General features: G+C 34.3%; 1 protein-coding gene across 1 annotated transcript in view; it reads left to right on the forward strand.

Moving 5' to 3' along the window:
- The window catches only part of LOC118908913 (lipoxygenase homology domain-containing protein 1), a 378,634-nt gene that overhangs the window by 142,773 nt on the left and 220,605 nt on the right, over nt 1–15,256 (forward strand). The window contains exon 8 of the mRNA XM_036878936.2: nt 11,521–11,599. Coding sequence (XP_036734831.2) covers nt 11,521–11,599 — 79 coding nt within the window. The remainder of the gene's footprint in view (nt 1–11,520; nt 11,600–15,256) is intronic.

Raw genomic sequence — 15,256 nt, forward strand, 5'->3', positions numbered from 1 at the left:
TCAGTGTGGGGGTTGAAACTTTTGAGGCTGGCTCCCACTAGTACCCAACTAATTGGCCTGGGAAGCATCATCCACCTGCCCTTTCTCCTCCAGCTAGAGCTCCCTCCTACTGCTGCTCCTCTGGCACCCTTTCTGCTGCTGATATATCTTTCAAACTGCTGCCTCTCTGCTGGGTCTCTGCAGGACCAAAGCAGTGTGCCTGTACTCCATAAGCTACTGGGAGCTCAGTCTCTCCAAGTGCTCCAACTCTCCCTGGTTTCCAGTCCTATTAATCACCAAAGTCTGATTAAAAGTGGACACGTGTTTCCAGAGCAGATCTCCAGGGTCAGGTGTGCTGAGTTCATGATGCTTATCCCCTCTGTGCTCCATTCCTCTCCCTCCTGCTTTTGCGCTTGGATGGGGGAAGGTCTGGTGTCTTGCTCAGTCATGACTTTGCCACTTTACCCTTCTCTGTGGGTTTCTCTTCTCCAGGTGTATATGGTCTGTTCTGCAGTCTTATGGTCATTTTCAAGGTTAGTTACATTTGCTGTAGTTGTTTCCTTGATGTGTATGTGGGAGGAGGTTTGATGTAGCTTTCCTACTCTGCTATCTACCCCCTCTCCCAGGCTTTCAATTATACTGCATTTGATATATGTGTCTGTTTTCATTACAGTATCATACTATTTTGATGACTATAGCTTTGTAATGTAGTTCAAAATCTAGGTGTGTGATACCTCCCACTTTATTCTTTCCCAAGATTGCTTTGGATATTTGGGGCTTTTTGTGGGATTATTTGTCTTAGTTCTGTCAAAAATTCCATTTATATTTTGGTGGGGATGGCATTGAATCTATAAATCGCTTTAGGAAGTGTGGTTATTTTAGCAAGACTAATTCTATAAATCCATGAGCATGGAATATCTTTCCACTTATTTGTGTCTTCTTCAGTTTCTTTCATTGATATCCTATAGTTTTCAGATTATAGGCCTTTTACCTCCTTGGTTAAATTTATTTGTAGATATTCTCTTTAATGTAATTGTAAATGGGCTTGTTTTCTTGATTTATCTTTGATAGCTAATTATTAATATATAGAAGTGTATTAATATATAGAAGTGCAACTGATACCTCTGTTAATTTTCTATCCTGTGACTTTAATGAATTCATTTATTATTTCAAATGTTTTTTTGGTGGAGTATTTAGAGTTTTCTATGTATAGTAGTATCTTGGCTTCTGCAAATAGTGACAGTTTCACTTCTTCTTTACCACTTTGGGTGCCTTTGATTTCTTTTTCTTGCCTGATTTCTCTGGCCTATACATCAGTTCTTTGTTGAATCAAAGTGGTGAGAGTGGGCATCCTTGTCTTATTTCTGATCTTAGAGGGAAAGCTTTTAGCTTTTTACCATTAAGTGTCATGCTAGCTTGGATTTCTCATATATGTCCTTTATTATGTTGAGGTACATCTCTTTATACCTACTTTGTTGAAAAATTTTATCATGAATGAATGGTGAATTTTGTCACATGCTTTTCCTGCATCTATTGAGATGACCATATGAACCAGTTTTATTCTTCATTTTGTTAATGTAGTGTGTCACATTGATTTGTAGACATTGAACCATCCTTGCATTCATGGAATAAATCTCACTTGATAATGATGTATGATCCATGTAATGTATTGTTGAATTCAGTGTGCTAATATTTTGTTGAAGATTTTTATATGTATGCTCATCAGGGTTATTGCCCTCTATTTTTTTAAATTAGATGTCTTTGTTTGGTTTTTGTGTTAGGATAATTTTTGCCTCATAAAAAGCCTGGAAGCATCCCTTCCTCTTAATTTTTTGGAATAATTTGTGAGGATAGGTACTAACTCTTCTTGAAACATTTTGTAGAATTCACTAGTGAAGCTACCTGGTCCTGGACTTTTGTTTTATGGGAATTTTTAAATCACCAATTCAGTTTCATTATATGTAATCAATCTACTCAGATTTTTTATTTCTTTGAGATTCATTCTTAGAAGGTAGTGTATATTTAGGAACTTACCCATTTCTTTTATGTTTTCCAGTTTGTTATATAATTTTCCATACTAGTTTCTTATGATCCTTTGTATTTCTGTGGTGTCATTTTAACTTCTCTTTCATTTCTTATTTTATTTGGGCACTTCTCTTTTTCTTTATGAGTCTGGCTAAGGGTTTATTGATTTTGTTCATTTTATCAAAGACCCAACTTTTAGTCTACTGTGTTTTAAAGGCTGTATTTCATTTATTTCCATTCTGATTTTTATTTTTCCTTCCTCCTAGTGTCTTTGGGCTTTTTCTTCTTTTTCTAGCTCCTTTAGGTATAAAGTCAGATTGTTTATTTGGGGTTTTTCTGCTTGAGGTAAGCTTGTATTACTTTGAACTTCCCTCATAGAACTGCTTTTATTGTGTTGCATAAATTTCTGATTATTGCATTTCCATTTTCATTTTTTCTCAGTGTATTTTTTTGTTTTCCCTCTCTGACGTCTTCATTGAGTCATTGTTTTTTTGTAGCATGTTTTTAGTCTCTACATGTTTGTGTTTTTTCCTAGTTTTTTTCTTGTATAATTACAGTATTTCTGATTTCATACCATTGTGGTTGGAGAGGTGCTTGATATAATTTCAATCTTTAATTCATTGGACCTTATTTTATTGCTTAATGTGATCTATATGGAGAATTTTCCATATAGAACTTACTTTATATAAAGAACTTTTAAAGAATCTATATGAATTTACCTTATATATTTGGGTTCTGTTATGTGTGGTGCATAAATATTTACAAATATTATACCATCTATTTGAATTGACTCCTTAATGATTATGTAATGCCCTTCTTTTGTTTTCTTTGTTTTAGAGTCTGTATTTTTTCTGATATGAGTGCTGATACTCCAGATTTCTTTTAATTCCATTTGCATGGGTATTTTTTCTATCCCTTCATTTTCAGTGTATGTGTGTCATCTTCAGATCTGAAGTGAATATTGTGGGCAGCATATAGATGGGTCACCCTGTATCTTTTCAATGGAGCACTTTGTCCATTTGCATTTAAGGTAACAATTGATAGGTATGTACTTATTACCATTTTATTAATTGTTATCTGGGTGTTTTTGTAGTTCTCTGTTTTTTTTTTTCTAGTTGTCTTTCCTTGTGGTTTAATGTCTTTCTTACTGTTATGTTTTGATTCTTTTGTCTTTTTTTTGTTTGTGTATCTCTTTTAGGTATTTAATTTGTGATTATCATGAGGTTCATATATATTGACCTGTATGTATGTGGCAGCCTATTTTAAGCTCATAGTGGCTTAAGTTCAATACATTCTAAAAGCACTACATTTCTATACCCCACTCACATTTTATGTTTTTTATGTCACATTTCATGTCTTTTTTATTTTGTATGTATGTTAACTGCTTACTGTAGTTACTGTTGATTTTACTATTTTTATCTTTTAACCTTCATATTAGCTTTTTAAATGGCTGATCCACTGCCTTTACTCTATATTTGCCTTTACCAGTGAAATGTTTCTTTCATATATTTCTAGTTTTGCCCTTTTCTACTTAAAAGAAGACCCTTTAACATTTCTTGAAAGGCCAGTTTAAACTCTTTTAGGTTTTTTTTGTTGTTGTTATTGTTGTTCTGGGAAACTCTGTCCTTCAATTCTGAGTTAACCTTATCATACTGATATTCTTGCCAGGATGATTTTCCCTTTCAGCACTTTAAATATATCCTGCTACTATCTTCTGGCTTGCAGAGTTTGTACTAAAAATATCAGATGATAGGGCTATGTAGTTTTCCTGTATGTGTCTTTTTCTGTTGCTGCCTTTAATATTCTCTCATTATTTTCACTTTTACCATTTTATTATAATTGATTTGATATGGATATCCTTGGGTCACAAGATGCACTGTCATAGTGCTGCCCTGGCAGGATTGCCAGAACTGGCATGGGCATGGGCCAGTGGGGGTCCCAGGTTATACTGTGCTGGGCCTACCATGGTAAGATTGGTGGAACAGGAGCAGAAGTGAGCCAGTGAGGATCTCTGGGTATGTTACCAGGGCTGCCTTTGTGGGATATCTGGAGCTGAAGCAGGCATGGGTTAGGGGGTGTCCAAGGTCTGTTGTGCCAAAGCCACCTTGGTGGGATGGCTGGAGTTGGAATGGGTGTGGTCTAAGGGATCCTGGGCTTTGCCACACAAATTTTTGGTTGGGCTGTTGGATTGGGTACAGGATGAGGTGGGTCTTGGAGAGTTGTGTGCCAGGATGGCTAGAGCTAGGAAGGGCATGGGCAGGAGCCTAGGTCATGCCACACTTTGGCCACCTTGGTGGACAGCTTGAGCTGATGTGGGCCAGGGGCCTGAGGCATGTTAGGGAAGCCTTTGCAGCCTTGCTAGTGTACCTGGACCTGTCCCTGTCTATTCCATCAGGGTGGAAGAGGTATTTAAAGAACTTTATTTGCCAATGACTCGGACTCTGGAGAGTTCCAGGAGTTCCCTGCCCATTTGGCAGATGCTGTAGGGTTAGTAAATGGATTTCCTTCACTTACATTCTAGTTGTCCTTTAAACTGCTGTTGTTTTTTTTCTGTGCCTAGTTTGGGTGACTGTGGGCACTAGACACCTCAGTGACATTTCTCTCTACTGTTGGATGCCACATCAGGGGTGAGGGACCTTTCATTACCATGTCTGTGTCTCTCCTACCCTTCTCTACATGGTCCCTCCATAATTTGTTGTGCAGAAACTGTTCAATCAGCTCTCATTTGTTTTTCAGGAGGAATTGCTATTTAGGTGTAGTTTTAATGTGTCCATGGGAGGAGGTTAGTTCAAGGTCTTCTTACATCACCATTGTGGACTGCCTTCCTCTATCTTTCAGTGTGCTTTAAAGTTTTCAAGTACAAGTCTTTCAAATTCTTGGTTAGGTTTATTATTATGGTTTTAATTTTTTTCAATGCTTTTAGAAATAGAACTGGTTTCTTAATTTTCCTTTGAGATTGGTCAATATTCATGTATAGAAACACAACTATTTTTTTAGTGAAATTTATTTCCAGTTTGAATTCCCAGACAATAACAGATATGCAGTTTTCATCTGGCTGCACTTTCCAGCAGGATTCTATATAGTATGAAGAAAACAACATGTTAACAGAGGTGTTCTCTTAGCAACTACATCAATTTGGAGTCCCAAACTCATATTGATGAGAGTTTGTGATTAAAAGGAGAACACCTGATTTTGAGTATTGATCTTATATCCTGCAATTTTGCTGAATTTGTTTATTAGTTTTAATATTTTGTGTGGTGTGTATGTGTAAAATCTTTAGGATTTTCTACAGAGATGATCATGTCATCTGTGAACAGAGATTATTTTACTTTTTCCTTTCTAGTTTGAAAGACTGCTGTTTCTTTTTCTTGCCTAAGTGCTTTGGCTAGAACTTCTAGTACTATATTGAATAGAAGTGGTGAGGGCAGGCATTTTTGTCTTGTTCCTGATACTACCAGAAAGATTCCATCCTTTCATCACTGAATAACGTCTGGCTCTTATTTTATTGAAGTAGTTTATTTTTCATCCTAATATTTTTGAGTGCCTTTTTCATGAAGGGATGCTGAAATTTGTTAAATGTTTTTTCTATGTCAGTTGAAACAATCATCTTGTTTTTGTACTTCCTTTGGCTAATATGGTTTATTACAGTTTTTCATGTTGAACCATCCTTTCATTCCAGGAATTAATTGCATTTGGTAATAGTATAGAATCCTTTTAATATGTTTTTGGATTTGGTTTGCTAGTATTTTGTTGAGGATTTTTATGTCAGTGTTTATCAAGGATGTTGGTCTTTATTTTCTCATGATGTCTTTCTGACTCTGGTGTCAGGGTAAGGCTGTTTTCATAGAATGAGCTTGGATATGTTTCCTTCTCTTCTATTTTGGATGAATTTCAGGACTGGTGTTACTTCTGTAAATATTTGTTCTAACTATCCAGTGAAACCATGTGGTAATGAACATGTCTTTGTTGGGAGGTTTTTGATTACTGCCTCAATTTCCTTACTTCCTGGTCTCTTCAGAGTTCTATTTTTTATGTTTCTTTCTTGTTTGGTTTAGTGTTTCTCAAAATTTATCCACTTGTAGGTTGTCCAGTTGTTGATATATAATTGTTCATAGAATTATCATCTTTTTATTTTGATATCAGTTGTTATGTTCTCTCATTTCTGATTTTAGTTGTCTTCTTTTTTTCCCCCTTAGTTAATACAGCTATGGGTTTGTCAATTTTGTTGATCTCTCCAAAAAAATAATAACTCTTGGTTTTATTTTTTATATTGTTTTCTATTCTCTGTTTTATTTATCTCTGGGTAATTTTTATTATATCCTGCCTTCTGCTAATTTTTGGTTTAGTTTGTCTTTCTTTTTCTAGTTTATTGATTTTTAAAGTTTGTTGATTTGAGATCTTTCTTTTTAACGTAAGCACCTGTATGTATAAACTTCCCTCTTGGCATTGCTTTTGCTAAATCCGGTAGCACTGGAATGTTTTGTTTTTATTTTCACTTGTCTCTAAATATTTTCTAATTTCTCTTATGATTTCTTTTACAACCCATTGCATAAAAGCATATTGTTTAATTTCTACTTATTTGTGGATTCTTCAGTTTTCCTTCTGCTATTGATTTCTAGTTTCATTCACTATTGTTACAAAAGGTACTTCGTGTGATTTCAATATGTCTGTTAGGTCCAGATGTATAATGTTGTTAAATTCATCTGTTTCGTTATTGATCTTTTGTCTAGTTTTGTATCAATTGCTGAAAGTGGAATATTGACATCTCCTACTATTATTGTGTTGCTGTCAGTTTCTCCCTTTGTTCTGTTAATGTTAACTCCATATATTTTATAGTCTAAAGTCAAGTATATATATGTTTGTAATATATCTAATGGTTAAATTGGCCCTTTATCATATTATATATGTCTTTGTCTTTGTGACAGTTTTTGACTTAAATGTATTCTGTCCAATATAAATATGTATCCCAGCTCTCTTTTGGTTAGCATTTGAATGATGTATCATCATCTTCCATCCTTTATTTTACATACATATGTTACACCTAAAGTGAGTCCATTTAATCAACCTATAAAATTTAAAAAAATCCATTCAGCTTATCTGTGCTTTTGATTTTGGAATTAATCAATTTACATTAAAAGTAATTACTGCTAGTACTTATTATTTCTGTTTTTTGGTTTTCTGGTTGTTTTTATCTTTTTGCCCCTCCTTTACTCTCTTATAGACTTTCTTTGTTGATTTGTTGTGAAATGTTTTTATTATTTTCTTTCATTTTGCATATTCTGTAGGTATTTTCTTTGTGGTTACCACTGTGATTATTATAACTCTAAGATGTCTAATATAATCTATTTTAAACTGATACCTTAAATAAACATTGATACTAAAACTTTACTCCATTACAGCTCCACCTTCCTACTTTATTAATAATTTAACAAATTATATCTTTATATATTATATACCCATTAACATTGATTTATAACTTATTCTTTTGTATTTTAGTTCTATACAATAACTAAAAGTGGACTTATCTACCAAATTATAATAATGCAAGTCACTGTATTTGTCCATGTATGTACCTTCTTCAGAAGAACATATTTTCATATGGCTTTGTATAACTATCTAGTATCCTTTTTTTCACCTTGAAGGATTCTCTATAGCATTTCTTATAGATCAACTGAGTGGTAATAAACACCCTCAGCTTTTGTTTTCTTTGGGGAAGTAGTAATTTCTCCTCTTTTGAAGGACAGTTACATCTGATATAGAATTCTTAGTTGACAGGTTTTTCTTTCAGCATTTTGAATATATTATCCCATTGCCTTCTAGCCTGCATGATTTCTGCATAGGAATCCACTCATAAACATATAGAAGCTTGCTAATATGTGATAAGCCTCTTTACTCTTACTGTTTGCTCTCAAGATTCTCTCTTTAACTTTTGACGATTTGATTTCAGTTTGGATTTGGGTTCCTTCAGGTTTATCTTAGTTCAACTTCATTAATTCTCTTGAATTTCTATGTCCATTTCTTTCCTTAGATTCTGCAAGTTTTTGGCCATTATTTCTTCAGATAACCTCTTTGTTCCTTTCTCCTGTTCTTCTGTGACTCCTATAATACATTTTGATTTGGTGGTATGCTGTAAGTCCATTAGGCTTTCTTCACTTTCTTCATTCTTTTTTCTTTTTCCTCCCACTTCAATGATTTCAAATGACTTATCTTGAAGTTTTCTTTCTCTCTTCTGTGTTATCGAGTCTTCTGTTGAAACCATTGAATGAATTTTTCAATTCAGTTACTGTATGTATGTGCTCCAGAATTTGTTAGTATTTTCTTATTATTTCTTTTTGTTTATATTCTCATTTTGTTCATGCATCAGTTTCCTGATTTTATTTAGTTGACTTTGTGAGTTATCTTTTAGCTTATTGAACATATTTAAGATGTTTAAAAGTTTTTCTCAGAAAGTGCAAGGATCTGAATTTCCTTAGGGTTTGTTTCTGGAATTTTATTTTGTTCTTTTTTCTTTGTATGCCCTGGGATCTTTTACTGAGATTTTGTCATTTGAAAAAAGAGCTATCTTACCTAGTTTTTAAGGACTGAACTTCTGCAGGGGAAGAACTTCTCCAGTGAGCCTGGTTGAAGTTTCTGGGACCTCTTAAACCTTCTCTGCCTATGTGCCTTCTCTGGGCTTATATATGTACTTTTAAATGCCTTAATTTTCCTAAGCTGCTTGCTCCTGTTTCTTCTCTAGTACCCATATTTCCTTGTACCACACCCCCCATTTCTGCCTGCTATATTGCAGGATCTCTGTACATGCTACAATCTCTAACATGCCGTAGTACACTCCTCTGTTTTCATTGACTTCCAAACTATGTTCCAATTACCATTAAAAGTCTGAGTTAAGTGAGAGAGAAATTACTTCTCTGAATAGAAGTCAGAATATTATATGCATGGTATGTTCCCTCACGAACTCTTCAGGTTCCTGGACCTGATTCCAATGTGTGTGTGTGTGTGTGTGTGTGTGTGTGTGTGTGTGAAGGATTCTTCCCAGGCATCACAACAAGCAATTCTTGAACACCAGCAGGATGTCCAAGAACTCAATTAAATTCTGATGCTATCTGCCTGGAGACAGCACCAGATTCCTCAGAGTAAGGGCTGTGTCCTACAAGACTGCTCTTTACCCCCCACTGCAGATACCAGACCTAAGCTCCAAGCTGTTACCTGTGCTTTTGACTGACTGGCTACAGATAGGAGGTTCCAACAGTCTCCTCTCCCCCTTAGGTTCACTGCTTTGGCTAGAACAGCTCACAGAACGCAGGAAAACAGTCAGATTTACCAGTTTAATAAAGGATACTATAAAGGATGTAATAGATAAAGAGATACATAGGACAAGGTCCCAAACAAAGCAGCTTCGGTCTTTGTGCTGCTTGGGGCTGGCTAAATGGCATATGAAAGCTGTCTCCAACAGAGAAGATTTTGCAACAAAAAGGGAAGATAGGCTCTTCTCATGGGTTTTTGTGAGGCCTTCATTGCAAAGATGAATGACTAAATCACTGGTCATTGGCTGGCTCAACCTCCAGCCCCTGACCTTGGGTGGAGTCCAAACATCTCTTACTAACATGACAAGACACCCATTTCACCTTTAAGGCATCTGAATGACCAAATATGCATTTTTTATAACTCACTGTATCACACATGATCTACTACTCTCTTGTTTTGTCCCAAGAGACGATCTGGGTTATGGAGGGTTTCCTCCCAGTTGCACTGCACTATGCCAAGTTAGAGGGAGGGACATGCAGAAAGTCATAAACTTTCCTGTCTCTTGATTGAGTCCCTCCTTCGTTATGCATTAGATCGAGTGCTACAACTTCTCATCTGGTGTCCAGAATTTGCACAGTGGTGTCCTAATCCATATATTGTTAAAATGCTGTCTCTGTTGGAGGAAGTGAGGGTTTGGTTCTCTGTAGTCTACCATCTTATTGATGACCCAAATAGTTATGAAGTGAAATATGTTAGGATATTTTCATTTCTTTTCCTCTCTTTTTCTTAGGATTTTCAACATTTGTGACCATTAAATATTATAACATAATTTTCTCTGCTAGTTTTTGTTATGGCATGAAAATTCTTCCTTTTCTAGCAGATCTGTTTCATGGATAAAGGTGTGGGAGTGTTACCCATTAACCTGTATCAGGCACAGACAATATTTTTTTTTGTAAATGAATGTGAATGACTTTATTGTTTATATTATTCATAGTCCACTTACACAGAGGCAGAGTGGTTGCACAGGAAAATAGTATTATTGGATTAGAACCAGGAGCTCTAATCCTGGTACTGTGCCTTACTCTTCTCATTTGTAGAATGGATGTTTTTTTCTCACTGAGTGGCTTTTAGGATAAAACAAAGTGTGTGTGAAAGCATTTCAAAATGCACAACACTATACAAATGCAAAGGTTATTTTTTGTTTCTGAATTATTTTCCAACCAATATGCTTAATATGCATTTCCCTTGCATTTTAACCTATATCGTTCTCTTAGGTTTTACCAAAGGAACTCTGTGGTCCTCACTTTTACCAATATTCTGAATACATAAGCCATTGGAGCACAAACATGAAGTTTTGATTGTAGCAGTACATAGGGACTTCAAATAAATGTTATAAGTTTTCAATCATTTATGTATCAATATGCTAAAATTTTTTTTAATTGTAGTGTAGTCAATATACAATATTATATTGGTTTCAAGTATACAATACAGTGATTAAATAGTTGTATACATTACTAAATCGTCACTCCAACCAGTGTAGTTACTGTCAACATAGAAAGATGTTACAGAACTACTGCCTGTATCCTCTATTAGTACTTTCATCCCCATGACTAATTTATGTTATGACTCAGATTTTGTGCCCCCTTTTTTTTCAACTTTTTCCCTCCCCATGTTGTGCCTATTTATCCCCTTCACCTACTGTATACACCCAGTCCAACCTCCTCCATGGTAACCACCAGTCACTTTTCAGTGTCTCTGAGTCTATTGCTTTTTTGTTCATTTTGTTTTGTTTTGTTTTTAGATTTTACATATAAGTGAAATCATATGGTATTTACCTTTCTCTGTCTCACTTATTTCACTTAGCATAATATGCTGAAATTACTTTAGAAACATATTTGTGAAAGGCTCATAAACACTGGTAAAAAAAAATCATTCCAGGGCAGATAAAAGTTGGTAATATTCAAGTGAATGGAAACTTTTATTATAGCTCATAATTATTATATTACCATTATTTGAAAAATATATTTGTAGAGAGTCCCCAGACTTATCCTTTTATAATAAAAATTGGTGACAAAGAGGAGTGGGTATATTAAAAACTTGTTATTATGTTCTACAGATTAATATGATTGTCTTACTTTATTAATTTAGATTTGTGTATTTAATGAATGAAGCTAATTCTCTTCATTATCAATTTCTACTGTATCTTGATTTATACTCTTATTAGAAATCAGCTCATTGTCTAGATCTAAGTATTCTCTTAATTTGTTACAGACTGACACCTTCTCCTTAGAAGCTGTGCACCTTGGGAATTTGTGTAAGATTGTCATAGGCCATGATGGGCTTGGGCCAGGTAAGAGTCTTCCACAGAGAGGCAGTCTGATTCCACTCTATTCGTGTGAAGCCCTTGTAGAAATCTAGAAAATAATTTTTGAAAGCTTGTAATAAACTCATCTCTAGGTATTGAATATGTGAAATTAAAATATTGTCTCCAAATATTTTTTTAAATTTTGAGTAGAGACATTTTTCTTCAAAATGATATAGGTTTGTCCAAGTGGATGCTCTGCCTAGAATACTAGAAAGAGTAATGCACAAAAATTGGGGGAATTTGGGATTTGTATATTATAGCATGTGGCAGCATTCCAGCATACTAATGGTAGATATAGCAGCAGTGTCCACTGGCAGTGATTTCTCCATGAATTGCTAGCAGTAGTGCTCACAGTGGCACATTAAGGAGAATGTCCTGGCAGCAAGCTCTCAGTTCTGTTTTCTTCTGCCATTTTGTTCATGCTTCTTCCTCAGTTTCCCCATCAGATCTGCGAGATGACCCCAGCTTCCCAATAAATTCATTTGCTGCATAAAACAAATGCTGTATAAAACATTGCTGTGTAAAACAACCATAAGATAAATAAAATCCTTTAACAATAGACAAGCACTAAAGTGCATGTACCACAAAAATGATGGAAAACCAAAAAGCGCCAAACAAGACAATAAATTCTTTTGTTAAAAAGTATGTATTTAAAAGTCTCAGAATGTTGAAAACCAGTTTCTCATACTAGTATATAGGGAACATGTGTTTAAATAATTAGGAAATTAGCAAAGTGTCAAAGCTTGTTCAAAGTAGATTACACAAAACTGAAAAATGTATATTTATAATCAGTGAAAACAAGAATGATGAATAAGATTGACAAATTAAAAATATAGTTAATTATCTAAAAAATAATTAAAATAATAAAACCCTTAATATCTTTATAAAAAAACATACCTTTGAGGTTGTCTTTCTTGGGCAAAATTCATTTGTATTTTGACCAGACTCAGATCTTTTGTATCTTATTTTTATGTGAGTTGACATGCTAATTTTAGAATCTGGGCCCTAATCTATAATAAATAGAGATACTAAATCAAACAACATTATTCTTCAGGGAGTCAGGACTCTTAGGAATGCTTGTTAGACGGTGCTCTAGTACATTAAAAGGACATGTTCATGTGCCCACTTATAGATGAACTAATTCAATTTTTTTTGTCAGTATTTTTGTTTCTAATTTGTGTCCAATAAGTAACATCGTCTGCTCATGTCCTTGTGGAAAGTGGGTCCAACAGGAAGGGTCCCAGCACCCAGTGTGGGAGTTGGAGGGAGAGACTTGGGAGGCCTTCAGGCTCAGCACCCACAATGAGTGAGAGTTAGAACTAATTCAATTTTATAAATATTTTTGGTGGATCTGCTATGTACAAAGTGCCCTACTGAGTATTTTCTGTACTAAATACAAGGATGACCAAGATGGAGTTCATGCCCTCGAGTCCACCAAGAGATAGCAAGATGATTTAAATCCTAAAAAGTCGGGGATAATGTTTTGCTCCCTGATTCTAGTTGAGAGCTCCAGTCCTGTTTTCCTTCCACTCCAAATTCTGATTTTCCCAGTTTATCCAGTAAATGGAATTTCAGTAACTGTGATATCATTGTATGACATAGAGAAAAGAATACTAGAATTTAAGCCAGCATCATAATTTTGAATCCAGGCCCTATCACTTGTCAACTTTTTGATCTTGAGCAAATCAATTAATTATCTCTGAGCTAAAGTTCATACTCTGTATAATATTAATACCTCATATAGTTAATGTGAGGATCATATGCAATTGTTTATGATCAATGGCAAATTGGTATGTATTTGGCTATAAATTACCAGTAGAATCATTAGAATTTTTAAAATTACATTTTGATTACCATTTGAATGATTTTTATAAAATTAATATATTTTCTTCCATTTCTATGTTTTCCCTACATGTATTTTAAGAACTAAAAATTTCTCTTATAATCTTGCTTTATCTCTTCCTTTTCTGTTAGATAACATTTATTTATCTAACAGCACTTTTGGAGGTTGTCATTGAGGGAAATGACCAGGAAAGCAGGATTAAATTACAGGTTTTTATCACTGGTCAAAATAAGAAAAAGGTATATAGAGGTATTCAACATTTACTACTTTACCTTATCTTGCTATTTCTCTTGGATTCATTCAGCCAACATTCAGTGAATCTCTACTACGCAGCTTACTATTTGTCTTAAGAACAGAAGAGTGTCTCCCCTATATGTCCACCTTTCTTCTGTCACCCTGGGTATTTGGCTTCATGAAGTGTAGTGCCAATTCTGTAGGGAAATAGAACTTAAGCATCTACCAAGTCCTTTGTTCCATGGACCAAAGGTGGTTAATTCCTGTTGTTATTTGGTTGTTTTTTTAACTTAATACTATTATTTTTAATTTATGCCCATTTTATAATTCAGGAAGTAACAAGATTCTAAGAACACTTTCTGAAATATTTTCAACCTACTTCACTCTTGCTATTACAAATTTTTATCTCAGAAAGTCTTAATCAGAATCTCCTCAAGCAGTCATTATTTGTTTTTAAGATTCAGTAACACTGAATGTTACTGAAGAAATTTTAATAGGACTAGACTGCAAAGAAGTTTGGCAACACTTGTTGGATAACTGGATAAATTACTGTGTGACTGTGTGTTTTAATAATTAGGAGCGAGAATCTCAATGGTTAAAATTTACTAGTAATCATTCTCATAATTTCCCTTAATTTCCAGTCCTTTTAATAGCATCTGAGAGGGAGATTCTTCAGGACAAAAAGGATATTATTTGATTAAAAATGATAAAAAATTTTAAACATGTGGTAATATTTTGTGGCAGAGGGAAATTTAAATATGGAAAGCAATATTGGAGGGGTAATGCACAAAAACAAAGCATACTTATTGAAGTACCACACATTATGTGCACAAAATTCCCTCCTGTGAAGACTATACAATACACTGTGAGTATGTATACTGCATGTTTACAAACTGCTGTGGTTTTTCATATGTGAGACTTAACTTATCATAAAGCATTTTGAAATTGTATTACTTTTTATTGTTATGTGGCGATAGTTTTGCTCTTCTAACTTTAAGATCTCTGTTCAGTGTAGGCAAAGCATTATTTTTGAGGAGGTATCTGAAAAAATTGTCTGAATTTGTTTGAAGGAATTGAGTAATGCTTAATGTAGAAAGTATTTTTAGTAAATGTGGGATGTACTGATTGATAATTTATTAAATTAGTAGAACCACCCATCAAAAATGCCCACTTTAACTACTTTTATTTAACATAATATTGGAACTTCTAGTCAGAGCAGTTACAACAGAAAAAGAAATTGAAGATATCCAAATCAGAAAGGATGAAGTGAAACTGTTACTGTTTGCAGATGAGATGATGTTATATATAGAAAATTCCAAAGATTCACCAAAAAACTTATAGAACTAATAACCAAATTCAGTGAAGTTTCAGGATAGAAAATTAATATACATAAATTGGTTGTATTTCTATATACTAATAATGAGCTATCAGAAAGAGAAATTAAGGAAACCCGTTTACAATTACATCAAGAAGAATAAAATACCTAGGAATTTAACAAGGGAAGTGAAAAATCTATACACTGAAGACTGCAAGACACTGATGAAAGAAATTAAAGAAACACAAAT

This window comes from Manis pentadactyla, chromosome 3 (assembly GCF_030020395.1).
Source record: "Manis pentadactyla isolate mManPen7 chromosome 3, mManPen7.hap1, whole genome shotgun sequence".
Lineage (NCBI taxonomy): Eukaryota > Metazoa > Chordata > Mammalia > Pholidota > Manidae > Manis > Manis pentadactyla.